Genomic DNA, 20,083 nt, shown 5'->3' with positions numbered 1-20,083 from the left:
ACGTCATTTAGCGCAATGCACGGCGGGAAATTTAGGGACGGCGCATGCGCAGTTCATTTGGCGCGGGGATGCGCTTCATTTAAATGAAACACGCCCCCTAATCGCCGATTTGAATTCCGCCACCAGAGATAGACTACGCCGCCGTAACTTACAGCGCGAAATCTTTAAGGATTCGAAGATAACACAAGTAAGTTACGGCGGCGTAGCGTATCTCTAATACGCTGCGCCGGGGCAGATATTTGTGGATCTGCCCCATAGTTTTTTGAAGTGACCATGTAAGTCATCTAACGTCAGTATTCCTGTTTTTGTCCAAGCTTTAAAAGTGTTCGGGAAAATCCATGCCGGATAAAAAGCTGTATTTTTGAGAAAAGATCAGACTTTGCCCTTCAGTTGTACCACTAGTGTGGCAAGGAGATCACTGAAGTAGCTGCACAGCATTGTGTTAAAATAGCAGAATATTTGCACAGATACCCTATGAAACAATTGTACTATTAAGAAATTTAAGTTTGTAATTACAACAGAAATTAAGAGACACAATACACATATTCAATTACTACGTTATATATGCTTTACAAGGAATTTATTCTTATTCCTTCTTTTTATGGTGCTTCTGCATCTTTAAGGTGTCAAAAAGAAGAAGAATCGGTGACAAGTGTTCTTTGGTATTTACAATGTTTACTTCACAGAGCAGTGAGTGTGCGTCTAGGGGCGTGCAGTTCAGAAAGCTATAAAGGAGAGAGGCTGGAGAATTTCATTCATTCATTGAAAGACAGCTCACAAGCTGTGTGCTGAACAAGCCTTTTGCTGTGACACTGCACACAATGCAGAGCTCTCCTTGGAAGGTCAGGTGTGCTACTCTGTGCTTCACTCTCTTATCCATCACTGGGGTCAAGCTTAGGCCCTTGGGCGAGCAGGAGAAAATGATTCAGCTGGAGGCAGTGAAGAAAAGCATTTTGGATCGCTTGGGTTTACACAAACCTCCTGTTATCAGGGAAAAAATGAACAAAGATGAAATGCGCAAAATGTATTGGTTATACCAGGAGAAGTTAATGGAGCTGCGGGGAAATACAAGCAAGGACGAGACACCAGAGAGAAGAGTGCATATACTGACACCAAAATGTGAGTGGCCCATAGAAAATTATAATGAAACCTAAGCTTTTATTGGAAAAGATACAATCTATTTGTTATTTGCTTTTACATATTTTACTCTATTTATTCAAAAGCTTATTTTTTATGTTGATGGGGTTCAGATAGATAGATAAATAGACTGATAGACATGTATGTGTAACATCTATTAACATGAAGCAGGACAATATCCTCCCTTTGTACGCTACCTTTATCTCTGGGACTAGTTTACTGCAATTCAGAGCACTCTGGTTTCGTGATCAGCACCCTTTCTTCTATGTATACATATTTTACTGTACTTTCTTTCTGGTCATTGAACCATTGACACTATCAATACTTAACGCTCAATTCACCATGCACACATCAGGATAATGATCCATTTTTTTTTTATAAGTGACAGTTATTTGTAATCCAATGAGAACTAGTTCAAACTATAAGGTATATTTACTGTCTTAAAAAATAAATGTATTGCAAATATGCATTTATTTTGCATACTAGCATACTTTTTCTGTATGTAGTTTTCAAGGTTAGGTTTGAAAAATGCATTTTACATGCACCTCCATTTACCTCTATGGCATCCACTTTTTTTTTTTTTTTCAAAATGTGTACAAAAAATAGATTTTTCAAAAATGCACTGTGCAGATGAGACCAGAAAAGTACACATGAACCCAGTCCCAAAGTCAAGCATCTCCCTGTGAATCAATAGAACACCACTGGTTAACTGATTGTTTCTGGGGTATAACAGGCACCATGTCAATTACATACATACTGTTATTGGTAAAGGCTATAATTCCGGCAAAGCAACATGGAGGCTGCAATTGCTGGCCTTTTCTAAAAGTTCTCACTGACTTGGAACTAGTGTAATGATCAGTTTTTCTGACTTCACTTGCTGCATGCTTGCTTTGATCAGTGAGCATACTGAAGGCAGATGATCACCCTCATAGAAACTAAATATTTTATACATTTACACACATTGATAAGATTGTGTACCGTAAAACCCAACTCTAGAAATTGGTTCAAGTTTCTGGCAGTATTTTATTACTCCCTATGTCCCTATTTGGGAAACGTTTCCCTACTTCCTGACTTTTTGAAGGAAGTAAGAAAGATAAGAAGTGGGAATATTTGACATTTGCCAAACTGACCGGAAATTAAATTGAAAGGCAGCAAACAAAAAAAATAAAAATCGGTGGAATAAAAAGGGTTTTATTTTCTGTGTGAGGGCTGTGTTGCTGTATGTTCCCATGAGGGAGATTTCCCCTCACTTCCTGCCCAGATGAAAATGTAGGACAGAAAAATAATAGATGAAGGGGCTCAATTAATATTTAAACTTTGCCAAAATAATCCCCTCAACCTTATGGTAGTAATAACCCTTTCCCACTTTGTCCAAAAGAACATTTTTTTAATACAGGAATATTTGAAGAGAAATTCCAGGCAACCTAGTTAGTGAGCTACTAATGGCATGCAGCACATTGCAGCGGTGCTAAAACCAGAAATATTTCCATAATGTGAGTTTTCTGTCTAATGCCGCCACAACACATGTAGATCACCTCAAAGGGTTAGTAGGAGGGCAGTGGGAGCATACTTCCCGATGTCTGTGTTATATATGTACCCTTCTCTCTCCTCCTTTCTTCTCTATCACCAATCACATTCAAACATGACTATGATTGGTGTCTGTTATTATATACATTTTTACATCAGTCTTTTTGTGTTCTGTAAAGAAGCAAAGAGGGTAATCCAGCATTACAAGCAGGCCTTTTCCAAGATTAGAGACAAAAGGGAGTAAGGTGGTGTAGGCAGGCTGTGTTTCCTGTGTGCATCCTAATGCTCAGTTTTCACTTTTGGCTTCACTGCATATGTAAACCCTACATCCATGTGCAGTATGTTTGGTATCATGCTAACTCTATTCAGTTTTCTTAAAACAGTACTCTGGTCTTCCATTAAAAAAATGGTGATGCAGCACTTAATTATAACTGCATCTGCACTTACAGTTTCCTCATAGTCTACCTCCAAAGTCCCACAAATCCCTGTTGAGCCTGCCAGTGAAGTGCACCAAATACACCTTCCTCCAATGGGAAGGCAATCATGCTGCACCACTCCTGAATTCAAAGCAGAGTTGCCACTCTCATGTAGGGTGTGCCCACTTGCACTACGGTAGGATGAGAAGATGTTGCAGGTGATTGACAATCAGAATTTACACTGCTGACTCAAGCTTTTCAATTAGCATATGGCCACACCTAGTTCTGCTCACTGCTTTCTCAATTAAGAGCACTGCCTCTGTTGCTGAATCCTTCTCACCATGAGCTGTAGGGTCTGGGAGGGGGACAATGTAAGATACAAATGAATAAAGATTTGACTCAGTTAGGAAAAGTAAAGAGTTATATTTTACTTTAAATTAACTAAAAAAATTACCTCTCATTTTCAATCTGCGTTGCTGTGATTTTCTGTAAAATTCAATGCAATATGGCGACTTGGATGTTCTGATGTACAGGCCTTTCCCGGAAATATAATTTCCTGCTTGAGTTATTGGTTCACTGATTTTCACAAAAGTCTACACAAAGATAAATAAAATGTTTTAGTTGTCCTCTGCAACATGAATTATATTTTTGGTGAGATAATTCCTAAGAGTTACTTCTAAAGAGACACCAATGCTACTATATTCCTCATTAGAACACTGTAAGTGCATCAGCTGATTATTTTAAACACAGACACTCCTATTCAGGAATGTGTATTCCAATGACATAGTGGAGCATACAGTGTTTTCTGAACAACAGAAAGAGGTAGGACTTTACTACAAAGTTTGTTAACCACTTGAGCCCCAGAAGGTTTTACCCCCTCAATGACCAGAGCATTTTTTCGATTCGGCAGTGCGTCGCTTTAACTGACAATTGTGCAGTCGTTCAACGTTGTACCCAAACAAAATTTATGCCCTTTTTTTCCCACAAATAGAGCTTAATTTTGGTGGTATTTGATCACTTCCGTGGTTTTTATAAACAAAAAAATAACGTACATTTTTTAAAATAAAACAATATTTTTTACTTTTTGCTATAGTAAATATCCCACATTTATTTTTTTTTAAACAAAATTCCTTATAAGTTTAGGCCAATGTATATTCTTCTACATGTTTATGGTAAAAAAAATTGCAATAAGCGTATATTGATTGGTTTTCTTAAAAGTTAGTGTCTACAAAATAGGGGATAGATTTATGGCATTTTTATTTTATTTATTTTTTTACTAGTAATGGTGGCAATCAGCTATTTTTATCGGGACTGTGACATTCTTATGGTTGAACTTGATGGACTTGTGTCTTTTTTCAACCTGACTAACTATGTAATTGTGGCGGACAGATTGGACACTTTTGACACTTTTTTGGGACCAGTGACATTTATACAATGATCAGAGCTAAAAAAAGCCACTGATTACTGTATAAATGTCACTGGCAGGGAGGGGGTTAACATTAGGGGGCGATCAAGGGGTTTACTGTGTTCCCTATGAGTGTTTCTAACTGTGGGGGGATGGGCTTACTGGGACATGACAGAGATCACTGTTCCCGACTACTAGGAACAGTAGATCCCTGTCGTGTCAAGTGTCAGACCCATTCTGCCTGTGTAGAATCAAGTCCTCTCGCCCGCAACTAAGCCTGCGCGAGCCACCATACAGCTACGGCGATTCGCGCCAGGCGAGCCACTGTGCCATTTGATGGCAGCTGGTTGTAAAGAGCTTAGATTCCTTGCAATATTACATATATTAGAGGGGATTATTTTTTTCCTCAGCAAAATTGAAGTTGCTCTTTGAGGAAATCATTTTTTGGTGAATCTTTTGCAAGGTTCCTTACCTAGAGATTCTGGTAGTGACAGCATTTCCAGCAGCAAGCTAACAACACTAAGCTGCTGCTTCAGAATTAGTAGTGGGTTGTCAACCTTCAATTTGGGCTATTTAAGTAGGCTGTTTGGCTGCCTTTCTGGTAGACCTGTTAGTAAGTGAAATTGCCAACTAAAGAAGTGCACATGGCAGGCTGCCAATGTTGCTAATTGCAAGACAGCGTTTTAGTGTTGTCAGTTAGCAACAGAAAGTGATATTTTTTTCCAAGATCTCCAGATAAGAAACAGCAGATTAATAAAAAAATTAACAAATTGCTCAAGAAAATCGTACACAGTGAGGCATGATACCAAACATATTAAAGAATAGATTTAGGGATTACATACACTAAAATGTGTATAGTTCTTTTTGGGAAAGCTCTTTTTTTAATAATTGGAAATTTTTTTTGAGTAAAAAGACATTTTACATTGTGATTACTGAGAAATCATAATCCTATATTCTGTATTACAGTAGAACGTAGCACGAAGAAATGTGGCAAACATGGAAGCAACAGTCATCGCTACAATTTGATCTTCTACAGGACACAGACAATACATCAACAGTTGAGCGTGATGAGAGCTGAACTGAAACTCTGCAAAGATGTATTAGCTGCACTTAAATCAGCTGCAGCCAACTCAACATCTAAGCCTATGGTGAACATTTACAAAGTGACAGAATCAAGTCATGCTAATGGAGGACAAGAATATAGATTACTTGATTCTAAACCCATAGACAAAGATATGATGACATTAAATGTAGATACTGCCGTACAGCATTGGCTTGCAAGTTCTGAAAAATGTCTGCAGCTTGAGTTAGTAGTTATACTGGACAAGACTTTTGTGAATGATGGTAACAAACAAATTGGAGCAGACAATGCCCTTGTGCTAGAAGTGGAGACGCAGGAGCAAGCACACTCAAAAACAAGGAGAACTAGGTCCCTCTCTGCAGATGAAGACTGTAAAAAGAGTGAGAAAAAATGCTGCCGCAAGTCCTTACTGGTGTCCTTTGAACAGATTGGTTGGAGCGACTGGATTGTTCATCCATCCACCTATGAAATGCATTTTTGTGATGGATCCTGCCCACATAACTACAAACCAGCCAGCATGCATGCCCAGATTAAATACAGAATGCATCACATTAATGGAGATACTCCAGCACCATGCTGTGTTCCGGGAAGTTATGACCCCATGGTACTCATGCATTATAATTCTGAGCGCAAACTGGTTTTTACAGTCTTCGATGACATGACTGTTCGAAAGTGCCACTGTGCCTGAAGTGGTGCCAAAAGTGCCGGTAAATGGAAGATTGAGAAGTGCTTGGTAAGCACATACATCAGAACAATTGCCCAAACAAAAACCTGTCCTGCCTTTTACAATTTCCATCTATGCTTTACCTACATTCTCAGTTTCAGAATAGGCTCAGATTTATCTAGCCACTATTCAGTTGTTATACAAAAAAAAGCAGGCAATGTTAAGAGTTTAAATGCAAAGTAAAAATAGATTACTGATGCATAGTGGATACTCATAGGAAAGTGGCAACCATTTAATCACCATTTTTTTTTACTATTTGTAAGTAGAATTTGCAAAATTACCCATTTTCTAGAACTGAAAAAAATCTTAGCTCTGGATATTATTGTACCCATGATCAATATGTGGACATCAATGAGTGGGCATGGTAGATAATATGTTGTGGTTACGTAACCGTCATGGAACAAAGGCAGAGAGCCCGTGTCATTTTTGTTTACACTGTACAATTTTATTGCACTATTACTAAAGAAAATCTATACTAGGAAAGGGCTTTATAAGGGTAAACCAACTAAACAAATGCACTGATTTTTAACCAAGATTTCAGGACATTCACACAATTATGCAGGATGTATTGAAAATAATACATGCAATCTAGACAAAAAATTATATTATGTGTGCTCTGTATATCAAAGAAGAGAAAACAAAGAAAAGTAGATTCACTATTTATAACAACCAGTCAAGTTTGATGTTTATTTATTGGAGATTAGTACATGAGAGCTATTATCTCATTGGGCTATAAAAGCTCTGTTTTTTCCTTTGCCACTGAGTTTACAAATCAGGTACACCATGTAAATACTTAAACATACATTTACAGAATCTGGCTGCAAATATATATTTTGTCATTAATGTAACTAAATGAAGGGCTATGACTGAAAATGTGCACATAGTGTAAAACTGTTTTCTTTGAGAAAGATAAGCAAACAATATATTTATTTTGGTATCTATATACTTGAAAACGAATCGGAAAGCTTAATTAAACTCAAAAGGGTTGATTTACTAAAGGAGTTGAAAATTTTCACTCAAATTTTAGATGTGTTCACTTTGAATATCCAAAAATACGTAGATGAAATAAATAGCAACTTGCTTTTTACACGATTCTAGAATTGAAATAATTTGTCACTCTATTTATTGTGTAAATATTTTCAACTCCATTAGTACATTTCCATTATTTTCGTAAGAATTTAGTACTGAAGCTCTATTGTAAATAGAGGAATTTTAAACGTATTGCATTTTGCAGTTTTATTTATTTTCTATGAAAGAAATATGAAAAGGATATGAAAGAACTGATATATATTTTCTTTCTTACCCATTGCTGAGGTTTGTACATTTAATACTGTAGGGCCTTTTGTTAAAGATCAGCAGGATAATTGCTCCTCTTAAGCTGCACCTTGGTCTATCCTGCCACTATTTTGTTCTCCAGTTCATAAAAACTTGAAATAGAATGTTACAAAGCAAAGTGAATAAATAGCGAAAGGAAGACTGATTGGTAAACAATATAATGAAAAAGAAGAAAAAAACAATGAGAGCCGGTTCACACTGGGGCGACCTGGGATCCGACTTCAAGTCGCCCCAAGTTGCCCCAAGTCGTGCAGTCGAGAAAATGAATGGAAGTGAATGGGAGCCGACTTCAGAAAAGGTTCCTGTACTACTTCAATCCGACTTCTAGGCAACTTGTAGGCAACTTGTACCCATTGATTTCAATGGAAGTCAACATACGTTTCTCAGGCAAACCCCTCCCTCCCCCTCCCTCCCACAGAGCTGATTGTTGTTTGATTGGCCACTGGAAAGCCTCCTGTCCTGGAGGCGACTTGAAGTTGCCTTGTACTGTCCTGGAGGCAACTTGAAGTTGCCTTGTAAGTTGCCTGATGATTCATACTCAAGTCATGTCCAAGTTGCCTCCCAAAGTCGTGCTAGAAGTCGTGTTGCCTCTGTGTGAATGGGCTCTTAGGCTTGCATTGAAATTAGCAGGATGTGCCTGCTTTAGTATGGGTTAATCTACAATTTTGTGTTAGTAAATCAGCATTTTGTTTTTATAAACTAGCAAAATCTAAAAGCAACATGCATAATAACATATTCAATTTGCAAGCCTTTTTCACTAATGCACATGGCTTATAGCAAAGGCCACAGCTTTTTTTTCCATTTCTTTGTCTGTTCAGCATTCTTTTATTTTCTGCAATAGATCTTGCTGTCAGTCTGAAAGGAATTATAGCCTCAAAATGCCATAAAATAGGATTCAGCTATACAGAACTGAGTTTCCTCTTCTATAGAGTGATAACATTCTTAGGTGCTTAATATTAGGGCAATTCCACATCAAATGCATAGCTCCGTGGATCAGTGCCATCACAAGTACAATAAATGTCATTGCCGTTTTGAGGCTTAGGACTTAACATTCAAATTGAAAATTATAGATGCTGCCCATAATGACCAGACAAATTCTTGCCTTCATTTCTTAGTAAAATGAATCCATTAATCTGATTGGTTGCTCTATACACATCCTTTACATTCCTCTTTTTTAAATATTACCATGAATCTTTTGAATTATTATTATTATACATCTTTGCAGCACTAATACATACAGCACTAAGTCCAAGATGGAAATCAGGTTAAACTATTTGCTATCGTTTCATTTCCAATTTTGTGTTGTCTCTAACATGTCAATGTGAAATGTCAGTTGAAATGATAAGTAGATTTTATTCTCTTGAAAGAAAAGTTACAAAAGTAATAGCTATTTAAGATTATTGTGTATTATCATGTCTAATATTAATATTTCAAACAAAACATGTTATTTATGCATTTTTTATTTATTGGTAATTTATTGTTTGAATTTTTAATGAATGCTGTTTGTATTTTAAATGAAATATATTTTAATGTATTTTTCATATATTTAAGAGGAAATATTGTGTTTAACATTATTGTAATAACATGTCTTTCAAATAAACTATTTTTAGAATGAAAGCAGAGGTTTCTTGAGTGCAAACTTTGAAAAGGTCATATCTGTCAGCATGGCACATGGCAAGCCTTGCCCTAGTGGATGACATTACATATCTAAATGGTCTTTAAAGACTTTTGTCAGCAGCTAAATGTCGTAACAATATAGGTTCATTATGGTTAATGGTGTTGCCTTAGTCATGATGATTCATTAATAGTTTTTGCACTAGACAAGTTGGGAGTATAATTATTAATTGTCATGGCTTTTTTTTTCATCAAAAAAAGTTTATTGAAACATAGAAATACAAACATAGAGTCACAGCTCCACGGATAAAGTATACAATGAGTAATTGGATAATGCTCAAAATATACAATCAAACAGTATAAAAAAGAAAATGAAAATTACAATAACCTAATTTGACGTGTCTGAACTATAGGAGTGAGCTAAAAGGACGCTACCGTCCTTCATATAGAAAACAAATTGTCGAGTACTCCACGTTCAGTACAGTGAAAATCCAACTTGGTAATAAGCCTCAGCGTCTAGTAAAGGTAGAAGAATCGAAAGGAAAGGGTGTAGTTCTAGTTGAGTGACCATGTGTCATGAAACCAGTCAACACCATCACTCGACTGGGCGACAGTGACCTCCATCTCACAGATCTCTGAAACTTTGCGTAACCAATCTGGAATAGTTGGCACTCTGGAGGACTTCCAGAAAAGAGGTATAAGTGATTTTGCTGCATTCAGCAAGTGTCTTGAGAGGGAACGTTTATACGCACTAATGGTGAAATCTGTGATATGCAGGATGCAACACTTCGCATCAAGCTTCAGCTTTGTTTCTGTAATCTGAAAAATAATTTCCTTTACCTTTGACCAAAAAGGCTGCAATTTCGGGCACTGCCACCAGATATGTAGCAATGTGCCTTTATCTCCCTCACAACGCCAGCAAGTATCTGATGTTTGAGGGAACCAAGCATGAAGCTTCACGGGAGTGGCATACCAATGAGTTAGCAGCTTGTAAGCTGTTTCCTGGGTTCTGGTGCTGAGAGAACATTTATGAGCGAAAATATAGGCCTTCCGCCATTGTTTATCTGTGAGTGAAACTCCAAGCTCTGCCGACCACCTCTCTCTGAGTCCGCAATCTTCCCTGTTACCGCCCTCCTGAATCCAGCCATGAGCTAATGAGGTTGCCTTGTTGATCGGTTCTCCTTGTAAGCAAATTGTCTCCAGTTCAGTCAAAGGTCTGGTAAAGTCAGTCTTGTTGGGCGCCTGGTTAAGGTAACTGAAAGTATGTCCACATTGGCAAGTCGGGCATATCATTGTCTGACCTAAGGGCTGCACGATCCTTAAACCTACCATCTTCAAAACAGTGTTTGGCCAACAGTGGGGTATTTTTGGCTGGGAGAAAAAGTGTGTTTCTCATTCCCGGTAAAAAATCTGGAGTGTTATGCAGAGGTGATAAAGGACTCAAGTGCGAGGACAATTGTTTCAGTTTGGTCAGGTCATGAAAAACTGCTAGCGTAGTTCCTATGAATGGGTGTGATTTTAGGGCCGCTGGGTATTTTGACCAGGGGATCCAAGGTGAGAAACGTATTCCAGCTCCACCCAATCTTTTAATCTAAAGTGACAATGCCAATTTATGATCCTGGTGACGTGAGAGGCTAGTAATAGTGTTTATAGTTAGGTACTCCCATCCCACCTCTTTCTCTGGACTGGGATAGCAAAGCGAACTTAACTCTGGGATGTTTGTGTGCCCAAATGAAGCGCATTTGAGTTGAATGAAGGGTTTTAAAAAAGCTTTGGGGTAACCGTATGGGCAGATTCCTGAATAGGTAAAGAACCCTAGGCAGAATAACCATCTTGCATATTGCAGCCCTCCCAAACCAAGAAAAATATCGTGGGTGCCAGGTATATATATGTATGTATGTAGATCCAAACTAATTTGTTTTAATAAGGTACAAAATTGCGCTCGTATTGCTGATGAAAACTGGGGGTTAGCCAGATCCCCAGGTAGTGAAGTGCTGATTCAACCCACTTAAAGTGGAGTTCAGGCCACAATTTCACTTTTTAAATATAAATTTCCCTGTAATACACAAGCTTAATGTATTCTAGTAAAGTTAGTCTGTAAACTAAGGTCCGTTTTGTTGGGTTGTTACAGCATCTAGATACTTTATAAAATAGAAATTGACTGGGGCCATCTTAAGTGTGGGCATCATGAAGTCAGACTGTATGACTTCCTGGATTTCAGCCTTGCAGATCTCGCACATGCTCAGTGCTGCACAAGCAGTGTAATAGGTTTCAGATCAGGTTTCAATAGCAACGGGAGTGTCAGAGGAAGTTGCCGCCCCTTATCTATGCAAACCTCACCTTCCAGGAACCAGTAAATATACTAAATAATTTGTTTATGTGCAGATATATCTACATAATGAGATTATATATATATCTTTTTATATATGTAGTGTGTATACATATACTATACATATACTAGACATGTGCACTGTCAATAAATTCATTTTGTTTAGTTCCGTTTCGCATTAGCCGTTATTTTGTATTTTGTGCCCGAAACTCAATTCGGATTCGTACGAAATACGAATTTTAGTTAGATTCGTTCACTTTTCATAACAATTACCAACATTATTTATGATGAATTTAAAAATCTGGACGCAATAGTATCTGCTGTGCTCATTATGAGGGGTTACCACCATCCCTGTGCTGTGCTGACTTCCTGTGGCTGTACCCCTGCTGTGCTCATTATGAGGGGTTCTCACCATCCCTGTGCTGTGCTGACTTCCTGTGGCTGCATTAATAAAACATATATGCCAAATACTTTTAAGGGTACTGAGCAGCAGGCGATTATGTGGTCAAGGGAGTTAGCTGGGACAGATATGTTCATAGCCTCCGATTTGGAGAAGTTGATTTTCAGATTAGAAATTTGGCCATATATTGAAAATTCATTCAACAGGGAGGGAAGCGAAATTTGTGGATTAGTTACTAAAAATAGCAGATCATTTGCGTAGGCCGCCACCTTATATTCCTGTTTGGCTACCACAAATCCCTTGATTGAATCATCCGCTTTAACTCGTCTGATAAAGGGTTCTAGTGTTAGAATAAACAGAAGAGGAGAAAGGGGGCACCCTGTCTCATTCCGTTGGTAATTGTAACCGTATTTGATAGGGTACCATTAATTTTAAGCTGTGCGGATGGGTTTGTATACAGAGAGGAGATCCAGGCCATCATATGCGTCCCCAAGCCAATAAACCTACATGTCTCCAGCATGAAGTCCCAAGCCACTCGATCGAAGGCCTTCTCCGCGTCTGTGGACAGGAGAAGGCCCTCGATGTCACCCGAGTCAGCAGCGTGGAACAAGTTGAGCCCTTTAAATACGTTGTCTCGTGTTTCTTTACCAGGCATGAAACCAGCCTGCTCAGGACCTATTAAGGTGAGAAGCCTTCAGCCTATTAGCGATGTTCTTTGACATGAGCTTTACATCCAGGTTCAGTAGAGAAATTGGTCTGTAGCTAGCGCAATCTGTAAGTTCCTTATTTGGCTTGGGAAGGATTGTTATGTGTGCCGAAAGAAAAGTAGGTGGTATCTCTCTGGGCTGTGACATTGAATTCAATGTATCTAGCAGCGGCCTAAGCTAAGTGGTTTGAAAGGTCTTATAATAAATGGCGGAAAAACCGTCCGGGCCTGGACTCTTTCCCTGTTTGAGGTCACTGGAGTTCTATCGCCTCAAAGGGCCTATCTAATAAGTCAACATCCTGAGTCGATAAGGTTGGTAGGTTAGACTCTGTTAGGTAATTGTGGATGATATGACGCCTCTCCTCCTGGGATTGATTCGATCCATTTTGCCGAGGGAGGTTATAAAGAGAAGAGTAATAATCATGAAATATTTGTGCTATTTGGGTGGTGGAAACCTCTATTTTCCCCTTTTTTGATTTTATGCCTAGAATATTTTGGCTCGAGCGGGTGGCTCGGAGCACTCTCGCAAGAAATCTTCCCGTTTTATCCCCATTCTCATATTAGATTTTTTTGGAGAAAAATAAAAAGCATTTGGCCCTGGTGTCAAATAGTAATTGGAGAGCCTTTCTCATCTCAAAAAGCTCAAGGGAGGATTGTTCTGACAGCGATTGTTTGTGTTTTGCTTCTAATAGGTGAATTTTACCCGAAAGACGCTTAATCTCCAATTCTCTCTCCTTTTTGTGATGAGCCCCTAACTTAATGAGAACGCCCCGAATAGTACATTTGTGGGCCTCCCAAACCACCATGGGGTCCATACCTGGCGTAGTGTTGAGAGCAAAATAGTCTTTGAGTGCAGTGTCTATTTGTGGCAACAATTCAGGATCCGTGAGCAGGGACGAGTTCAACCTCCACGTGTTAGATCTGGAGGGAGGTGTGCTCAAAGTCAAAGAGACTGGGGCATGATCAGAAAGGGACTGAATCCCTATATGTGTTCCAGAAATCTTGTCTAAGTCTCCCTGGGAGATAAAGAGGTAGTCTATCCTAGAATAACGGCAGTGAGGAATTGAGTAAAAAGTAAAATCCTTATCATCCGGATGGAGAAAGCGCCATGTATCTATCAACTGAAGAGACTGCACTTGTAGCTTGATGCTTTTAAGGATTCTGTAAGTAATATATGTTTTGCCAGTGGACGTGTCCGTGAGGGGATTTAAAGGCACATTAAAATCTCCCCCCAGAACTAAGCAGCCCGAAGTAAAGCCTTTAAGCGTTTCTATCACATGTCTGCAGAAGGTCAAATGAGAGTGCCATAGCACGTCCCTTTCAAAAAGATGTATCTGCCGTCTGGATCTACAAGCTTCTCTATAAGGTTGAAAGAGGCATCCTTACTGACAAGTATGGAAACACCCTTAGACTTAGCAAGGTCATTAGTTGCATGATGGGCCTGTGCGAAATATGAGTCAGCCAGTCTGGGAATCTGTTGGGTCTTAAAATGAGTCTCCTGTAAGAAGACAAAATGTGGCTTACCTTTCTTCAGTTCATTCAGGAGAGTAGTACGCTTTTCAGGAATGTTTAGGCCCCGAACGTTGTGTGAAACCACCGTGGGGCTATTACCCAAAGATGAGTAGGTCATGTTGCAGACTCAGTGGCGGGCGGCGAGTTGGTATCTGGAAGTGGAGCTCACAAAAAGTCAATAATGCACACACACTCTACTGCAAGAAATAAAAAATAAAAATAAATAAATGAAGAAACAAATTAAAATTCAATAAAAAAAAAGGGGGGAACTGAGTGAAGCAAGAAATGAAAGGAAATTTGAAAGAAAGGCAAAGAGAAAGTTAGCACGAGATATTGAAAGCTCTTTGGGACACAAAACGTTCCCAAAGTGTAGAAATTTGTGGTCTCTGCAGGACCAGGACTTTCTGCAGGAGCACTTTAGAGGGTAGTGAACTTTGGCTGTCCTGTACAAGCACAGTCAGTGAAACTGTAAAAAGAATAACAAATCACTGTATGAACCTGGACAGGCCGCAGCCTATAATAAAACAGATAACAGTTGAAAGGATCATATCCGCACCCAAGGTGTTCTAACAACACCTGTAACCTAAAATTGACTAAGGCACTAACGGAAAAACATCTTATTGCTGCAAATTAACCCTGTGCCAACTGGAAACAGGAGATCCACCCCCAAAATGAAGTAGGATTCTCCATATTCACTGGGCAATAAAAAAAAGAAAAAAAACACAACAAACGTGCAAAAAATGTTTTCTAAACAAACAGAAACACATCCAGTAATTTATAAGTGGCATCAGGCCTCAAATAGCATGGAAGCACAGAGCGTAGTGGTATAACCATGGGCCCTGTACACAGGTACTCAGGTTCCGCTAGCTGGCTGATGAAAAACTCAACCCAATCCTCATCTGTATGCACAGCATTGAACGCTCAAAGGGAACCACATGAGAAAGGGTATCACCTTTCTAGAAAAAAGATGGTAAGATTCAGGCTCCTGTGGGTAAAAAAAAGAAAAAGAAAAAAGGGGGGGTGGGAGGAGGATAGAGTGATTATGCGTATGCATTGACTAAAAACCCAAACAACGTACATATTGCTTAGGGTGCTGTAGATTCTAAATAAAGTTCCTTCAGGTATTGCGTCAAACAGCACAATGGCAGTGGAGAGCACCTCCCCCTTCTTCTCTCCAAAGAGGTCAAATAATTGCAAGTGGTTTAGCGTCCAAACCATTAAAGGGCAGTCTGACTCCATAGCCACGATAAACCAAATCAAGGTTGAGATGAAAAAATAAAACAAATCCAACTAACATAAAATAAAATAAAGTGAGATGAAATGAAGAAAAATGAAAAATGAAAAAATGTCACCCACAGTCCAGAATTGTACCAGTTCTCCTGGAGCAGTCCTCACATGTCTTCCCCTCCTCTGGATGGGTGAGGACTATGATGTGGCGTTCCCGCCTGCGATCCACCAGCGCGGGAGGACTTCATTCTTTTATGTTGGTGGTTGTCAGGTGAACGGAGAACCTGGTTGGAGTCTGCCGCGGGCAAGAGGAATTCTTGATACCAGTCTGGTAGTTCCACTTGATCCAGCTGAAGAGCCTGACAAAACTCAGGGAGGTCATCCGGCGAGCGTAGGCCATGCTGTTTCCCATTGTAGGTAACCATTAAAGCAAACGGAAATCGCCATGTGTAACGCAGGTCCATCTCTCTCAATTTCTCCAGCAGGGGTCTCAGAGCTCTGCGATTTTTTAAAGTTATCTGGGACAGGTCATGGAAAAGCATAATGGTTTCACCGTTAAAAATTATCCGTTCGTTCCTGCGTGCCTTCTTCATAATATCCTCTTTCAGTAAGAAGTTTTGCAGACAGCAAATTATATCTCTAGGAGGCATGTTGTCTGGGCCTTTAGCTCTGAGAGCTCTGTGGGCTCGCACAAATTCAATGGCAGTGTCCTCTGGTCGCTCTAGGAGGCTATTAAACACCCTCTCCAGGGCTGGAGTAATTTGGTCTGCTTCCACTGATTCGAGGATCCCCGTACCCTAATATTGTTCCTCCTTCCCCTATTGTCCAAATCCTTGAGATGTTTATTGATCTCAATAAAGTGCTGGGATTGGGAGCATGTCACTTTCTCCAGTCTCGGTATAGCCTTGTCTATGCGCCGTCCTGCAGCTTCCACAGTGGCCATTTTGTCAGTGAGCACTAATATGCTGGATTTGAGGTCTGTGATGGCCGCAGAGAAGATTGCCTTAATGTCGGCAGCTAACCCCGACATGCCAGCATACGTGAGGGGGAGATCAGGGTGGGGGAGTCCCCTACCATTATCCTCGGCTGCCGACTCTGAGTCTTCAATAAAATCCTCCTCGACACGCGGCGTCGCCATCTTGCCTCCAGACAAGCTGCTCCGGGCCGCCGGCGGATTCCTGAAGAGGTCTGATATGTTCCGCCCCTGGTAAGCTGGGGATAGCCTCCGGGATCTGGTGCGGGGTGTGCCGTAGTGCTTTTTGCTCATTATTGAGCGGATCGAGTGCGGAAAGACCGGCTAAGGCTGCGGCTCTGTCGGAGCTCCCTGTTTAAGCGTCCATCATCGATGCGCGCCAAAGTCATGGCTTTTTTTTGCTGACATTCTCCTTCAGGCACTTTTCTTGTTCTATAGCAATACATCAGGTGACCCCCAATTGTAAATTAGGGGATAATAAAAACAATGTATAGGACTCACCAGGCAGTTCTGTGCATATTAATACAAAAAGCCTTCAGTCTTGTGCATTTATAAAGGTTACTGAATTTAGAGGTAAATTGTTTATATCCTAGATCAGGGGCCCCAAACCACATGCTGTAGTTTCATCCTGAGCAGTGGCGGTGCGTCCATAGAGGGCGCAGGAGCGCCACCCCCTTTCGCTCCTGCATCGCCACTGAAAAACAATACACAGAATCATGCATTGCATTGCATGAATCTATGTATTGTCGCCGCTGCCCACTATTCAGATGGCCGCCCCCCTGGTGAGCGCCGGCCATCTGAATAACGGGAGCTGGTTGGCTTTGGAAGTGTCTATCAGAGCCATCGGCTTCCAAATAGTTAACCAGGGAACGCACAAGGTGTGCGTTACCTGGTTAACACTGACAGGCATCTCAGCCAATCAGGTTTACCGGTAACCTGATTGGCTGAAGCGACATTGAGGGCGGGACTACTTTGAGGGATCCTCAAGGAGGATCCGAGGATGGCTGACAGAGAAAGGTAAGTGCCAGGAGGGGGGGGGGGGGATCTGGCGGCATTTTAGGGGCAAACTGGCAGCAATTGATGGGCACAGTGGCGACAATTGATGGGCACAGTGATTAATGGGCACAGTGATTAATGGGCACAGTGGCGACAATGGCATGGCACAGTGGCGACAATGGCATGGCACAGTGGCGACAATTGATGGGCACAGTGGCGACAATGGCATGGCACAGTAGCTGCGTTTGACATGGCACAGTGGTGACAATTGATGGCACAGTGGCTGCATTTGGCATGGCACAGTGGCGACAATAGCATGGCACAGTGGCGACAATTGATGGCACAGTGGCTGCGTTTGGCATTGGACAGTGGCGACAATTGATGGGCACAGTGGAGACAATGGCATGGCACAGTTGCTGCGTTTGGCATGACACAGTGGCGACAATGGATGGCACAGTGGAGACAATGGCATGGCACAGTGGCGACAATTTATGGCATGGCACAGTGGTGACAATTGATGGGCACAGTGGCAACAATTGATGGCAAAGTGGCTGCGTTTGATGGCATGGCACAGTGGCTGCGTTTGATGGCATGGCACAGTGGCGACAATTTTATGGCACAGTGGCGACAATTTTATGGCACAGTGGCTGCGTTTAATGGGCACAGTGGTGACAATTGATGGGCACAGTGGCAGCAATTGATGGGCTCAGTGAGGCTGCAATTGATGTTTTTTTTTTCTTTGTTTGCGCCCCCCCCAAAAAAATGTTGAGCATCAGCCGCCACTGATCCTGAGTCCTGTAGTGAAGCAGAGTTTGGGGGATGGAACCACATCTTTACTACAATGGTGGAACCACTTCACTTTAAATCTATGTCACCATTGCAAACCATTATTTGCATTGCCCCAGAAAGTAGCTGTGAATCCTGTTACCAAGCCTGGCTGTATATTGCATTGTGGTACTTTTGAATTATGGAGTTTTCTAATCCCGGGAGCATACCAATGTAGTCTGAGCATTCTGTACAGGTTCCACCATAATATCTGCCTGCACTTCCACTTTCTCTAAAACTTTATTTTTGGAAGTAACTTTATGTTTTTAATCAATATGTATATACCATTATCAGCTATATTAACAGTATATTTTACTTTTATGCATATACTGTACACGGGACACATCTATTCCTTTATGACATGTGTATTGCACATTGAAACATTCACATTTGACTACATGTTAATGCACTTTTGGTCATCAACCTCAGAAAACTATCACAAGATTCGGTAACAACTCGTTAAACCACTTACCACTGTTTGTCTAACTTAATTGTTGTTAGCACAGTTGCACATAAAGCCCATAACTGCTGGAAATAATCCAAGTAACTATTATTATATGATCTGTTCAAGACTTCTATGTCTAAGTTTATGGTACATAGTCTCATAAAAAATAAATAAAAAAAAGGTTCCTGAAAAGAAGTTAGAAAGGAAAGCATTCAGATCACCACTTGGTGGTGACAAGTACCGTATTTGCCGGTGTATAAGGCAACCGTGCGTATAAGACGACCCCCTTCCGAGGCTTCATATTTCTTCCTTCTAGAGCCATGTTCTTCTTCATTCTTGCTGGAGCTGGAGCCATATTCTTCTTCCTCCTTGCTGGAGCCAATCACAGCAAGCGATGTATTCTATTAATGAATACAAAGCCTGCTTGGATTGGCAGAGGCTGTAACATCAGCCCATGCCTCTCTGACTCTCAAAGCCAATCTGAGCAGGCTACTGTATGTAGCCTGCTCGGATTGGCAGAGGTTGTTACTCCAATCCGAGCAGGCTCTGTATTCATTTGAATACATACTTTTACCGGGATTGGCTAAGCAGTATATACGGTATGTAGCCGAAGCTACATACAGTATTACCGCACATCCAGCAGGCATCCGAGCAGCTGACCCGGCGTATAAGACGACCCCTGCTTTTTGGCCATTTTTTTTAAGTGTAAAATGTAGTCTTATATGCCAGCAAATACAGTAACTTTTCTTTGTAATCACTACACTTAGTAGTGACCAACCACTACCTTGGCCAACACAAGCATTAAAGCGGAAAAAATTAAAAATGTTCTATTAATTATATGTAAAATATCTTTATCTTTGACTTTATTTATTTTCTGTATAGCTGATTGCCCAGCTTTAAAAGTCCAATCAAAGCCAGACAATCAGCTTCTTCTGGTAATTCAGGGACAACCTTACTTCCTTATTTCTGAATTCTGCATGGGGGCCTCTCACTTCCTAAAAACGTTGTCCTTCTCTGATACACACCCCGCCCACATCCCTCTTCTCCTTCTCAGATCTCCTCCTGTCTTCACAGCCTCTTTTTGGAGAGCAATTTCTCCTGAGAGACAGAGGATAGGGGGGGGCATGCTTTGGAATAGGGATGAGCTCCGGCGTGTTTGCACAGTCCAGGTGCAGAGCCCGCCAGGAAGTCTGCACGGCTCTGCTCTAATCACAGGCAGGGAGACCATGTCCTGATGTGCGGCTGCAGAGATCGGGAAATGTCTCCCTGCCTGTGGTTAGCGCAGCGCCGTTGAGACTTCCTGGCGGGCTCTGCATGTGAAGTGTACATGGTGTGGCACTGTGGTGGGCACTGTGTGCATGGTGTGGTACTGTGGTGGGCACTGTGTGCATGGTGTGGCACTGTGGTGGGCACTGTGTGCATGGTGTGGCA

At 40.9% G+C, this 20,083-nt stretch overlaps 1 protein-coding gene across 1 annotated transcript; it reads left to right on the top strand.

The window, feature by feature from the left end:
• Positions 1-702: 702 nt before the first annotated feature.
• Positions 703-7,860, top strand: GDF15 (growth differentiation factor 15). Its single transcript, XM_040322668.1, has 2 exons — positions 703-1,119; positions 5,452-7,860. Exons 1-2 carry the CDS (start codon positions 822-824, stop codon positions 6,252-6,254), a joined length of 1,101 nt encoding a protein of 366 aa, XP_040178602.1. The 5' UTR covers positions 703-821; the 3' UTR covers positions 6,255-7,860.
• The last annotated feature ends 12,223 nt before the right edge of the window (positions 7,861-20,083 follow it).

Source organism: Rana temporaria, chromosome 1, assembly GCF_905171775.1.
Source record: "Rana temporaria chromosome 1, aRanTem1.1, whole genome shotgun sequence".
Lineage (NCBI taxonomy): Eukaryota > Metazoa > Chordata > Amphibia > Anura > Ranidae > Rana > Rana temporaria.
Note: the sequence above shows the minus strand (reverse complement) of the source record. Positions and strands in the feature narration are given on the sequence as shown.

What these genes read in the sequence shown, in the direction of transcription:
- GDF15 (XM_040322668.1), top strand. Translation starts at nt 822, where the DNA reads ATGCAGAGCTCTCCTTGGAAGGTCAGGTGTGCTACTCTGTGCTTCACT. An exon ending in GCATATACTGACACCAAAAT is followed by an intron (nt 1,120 to 5,451) that starts GTGAGTGGCCCA and finishes TCTGTATTACAG; the next exon opens with TAGAACGTAGCACGAAGAAA.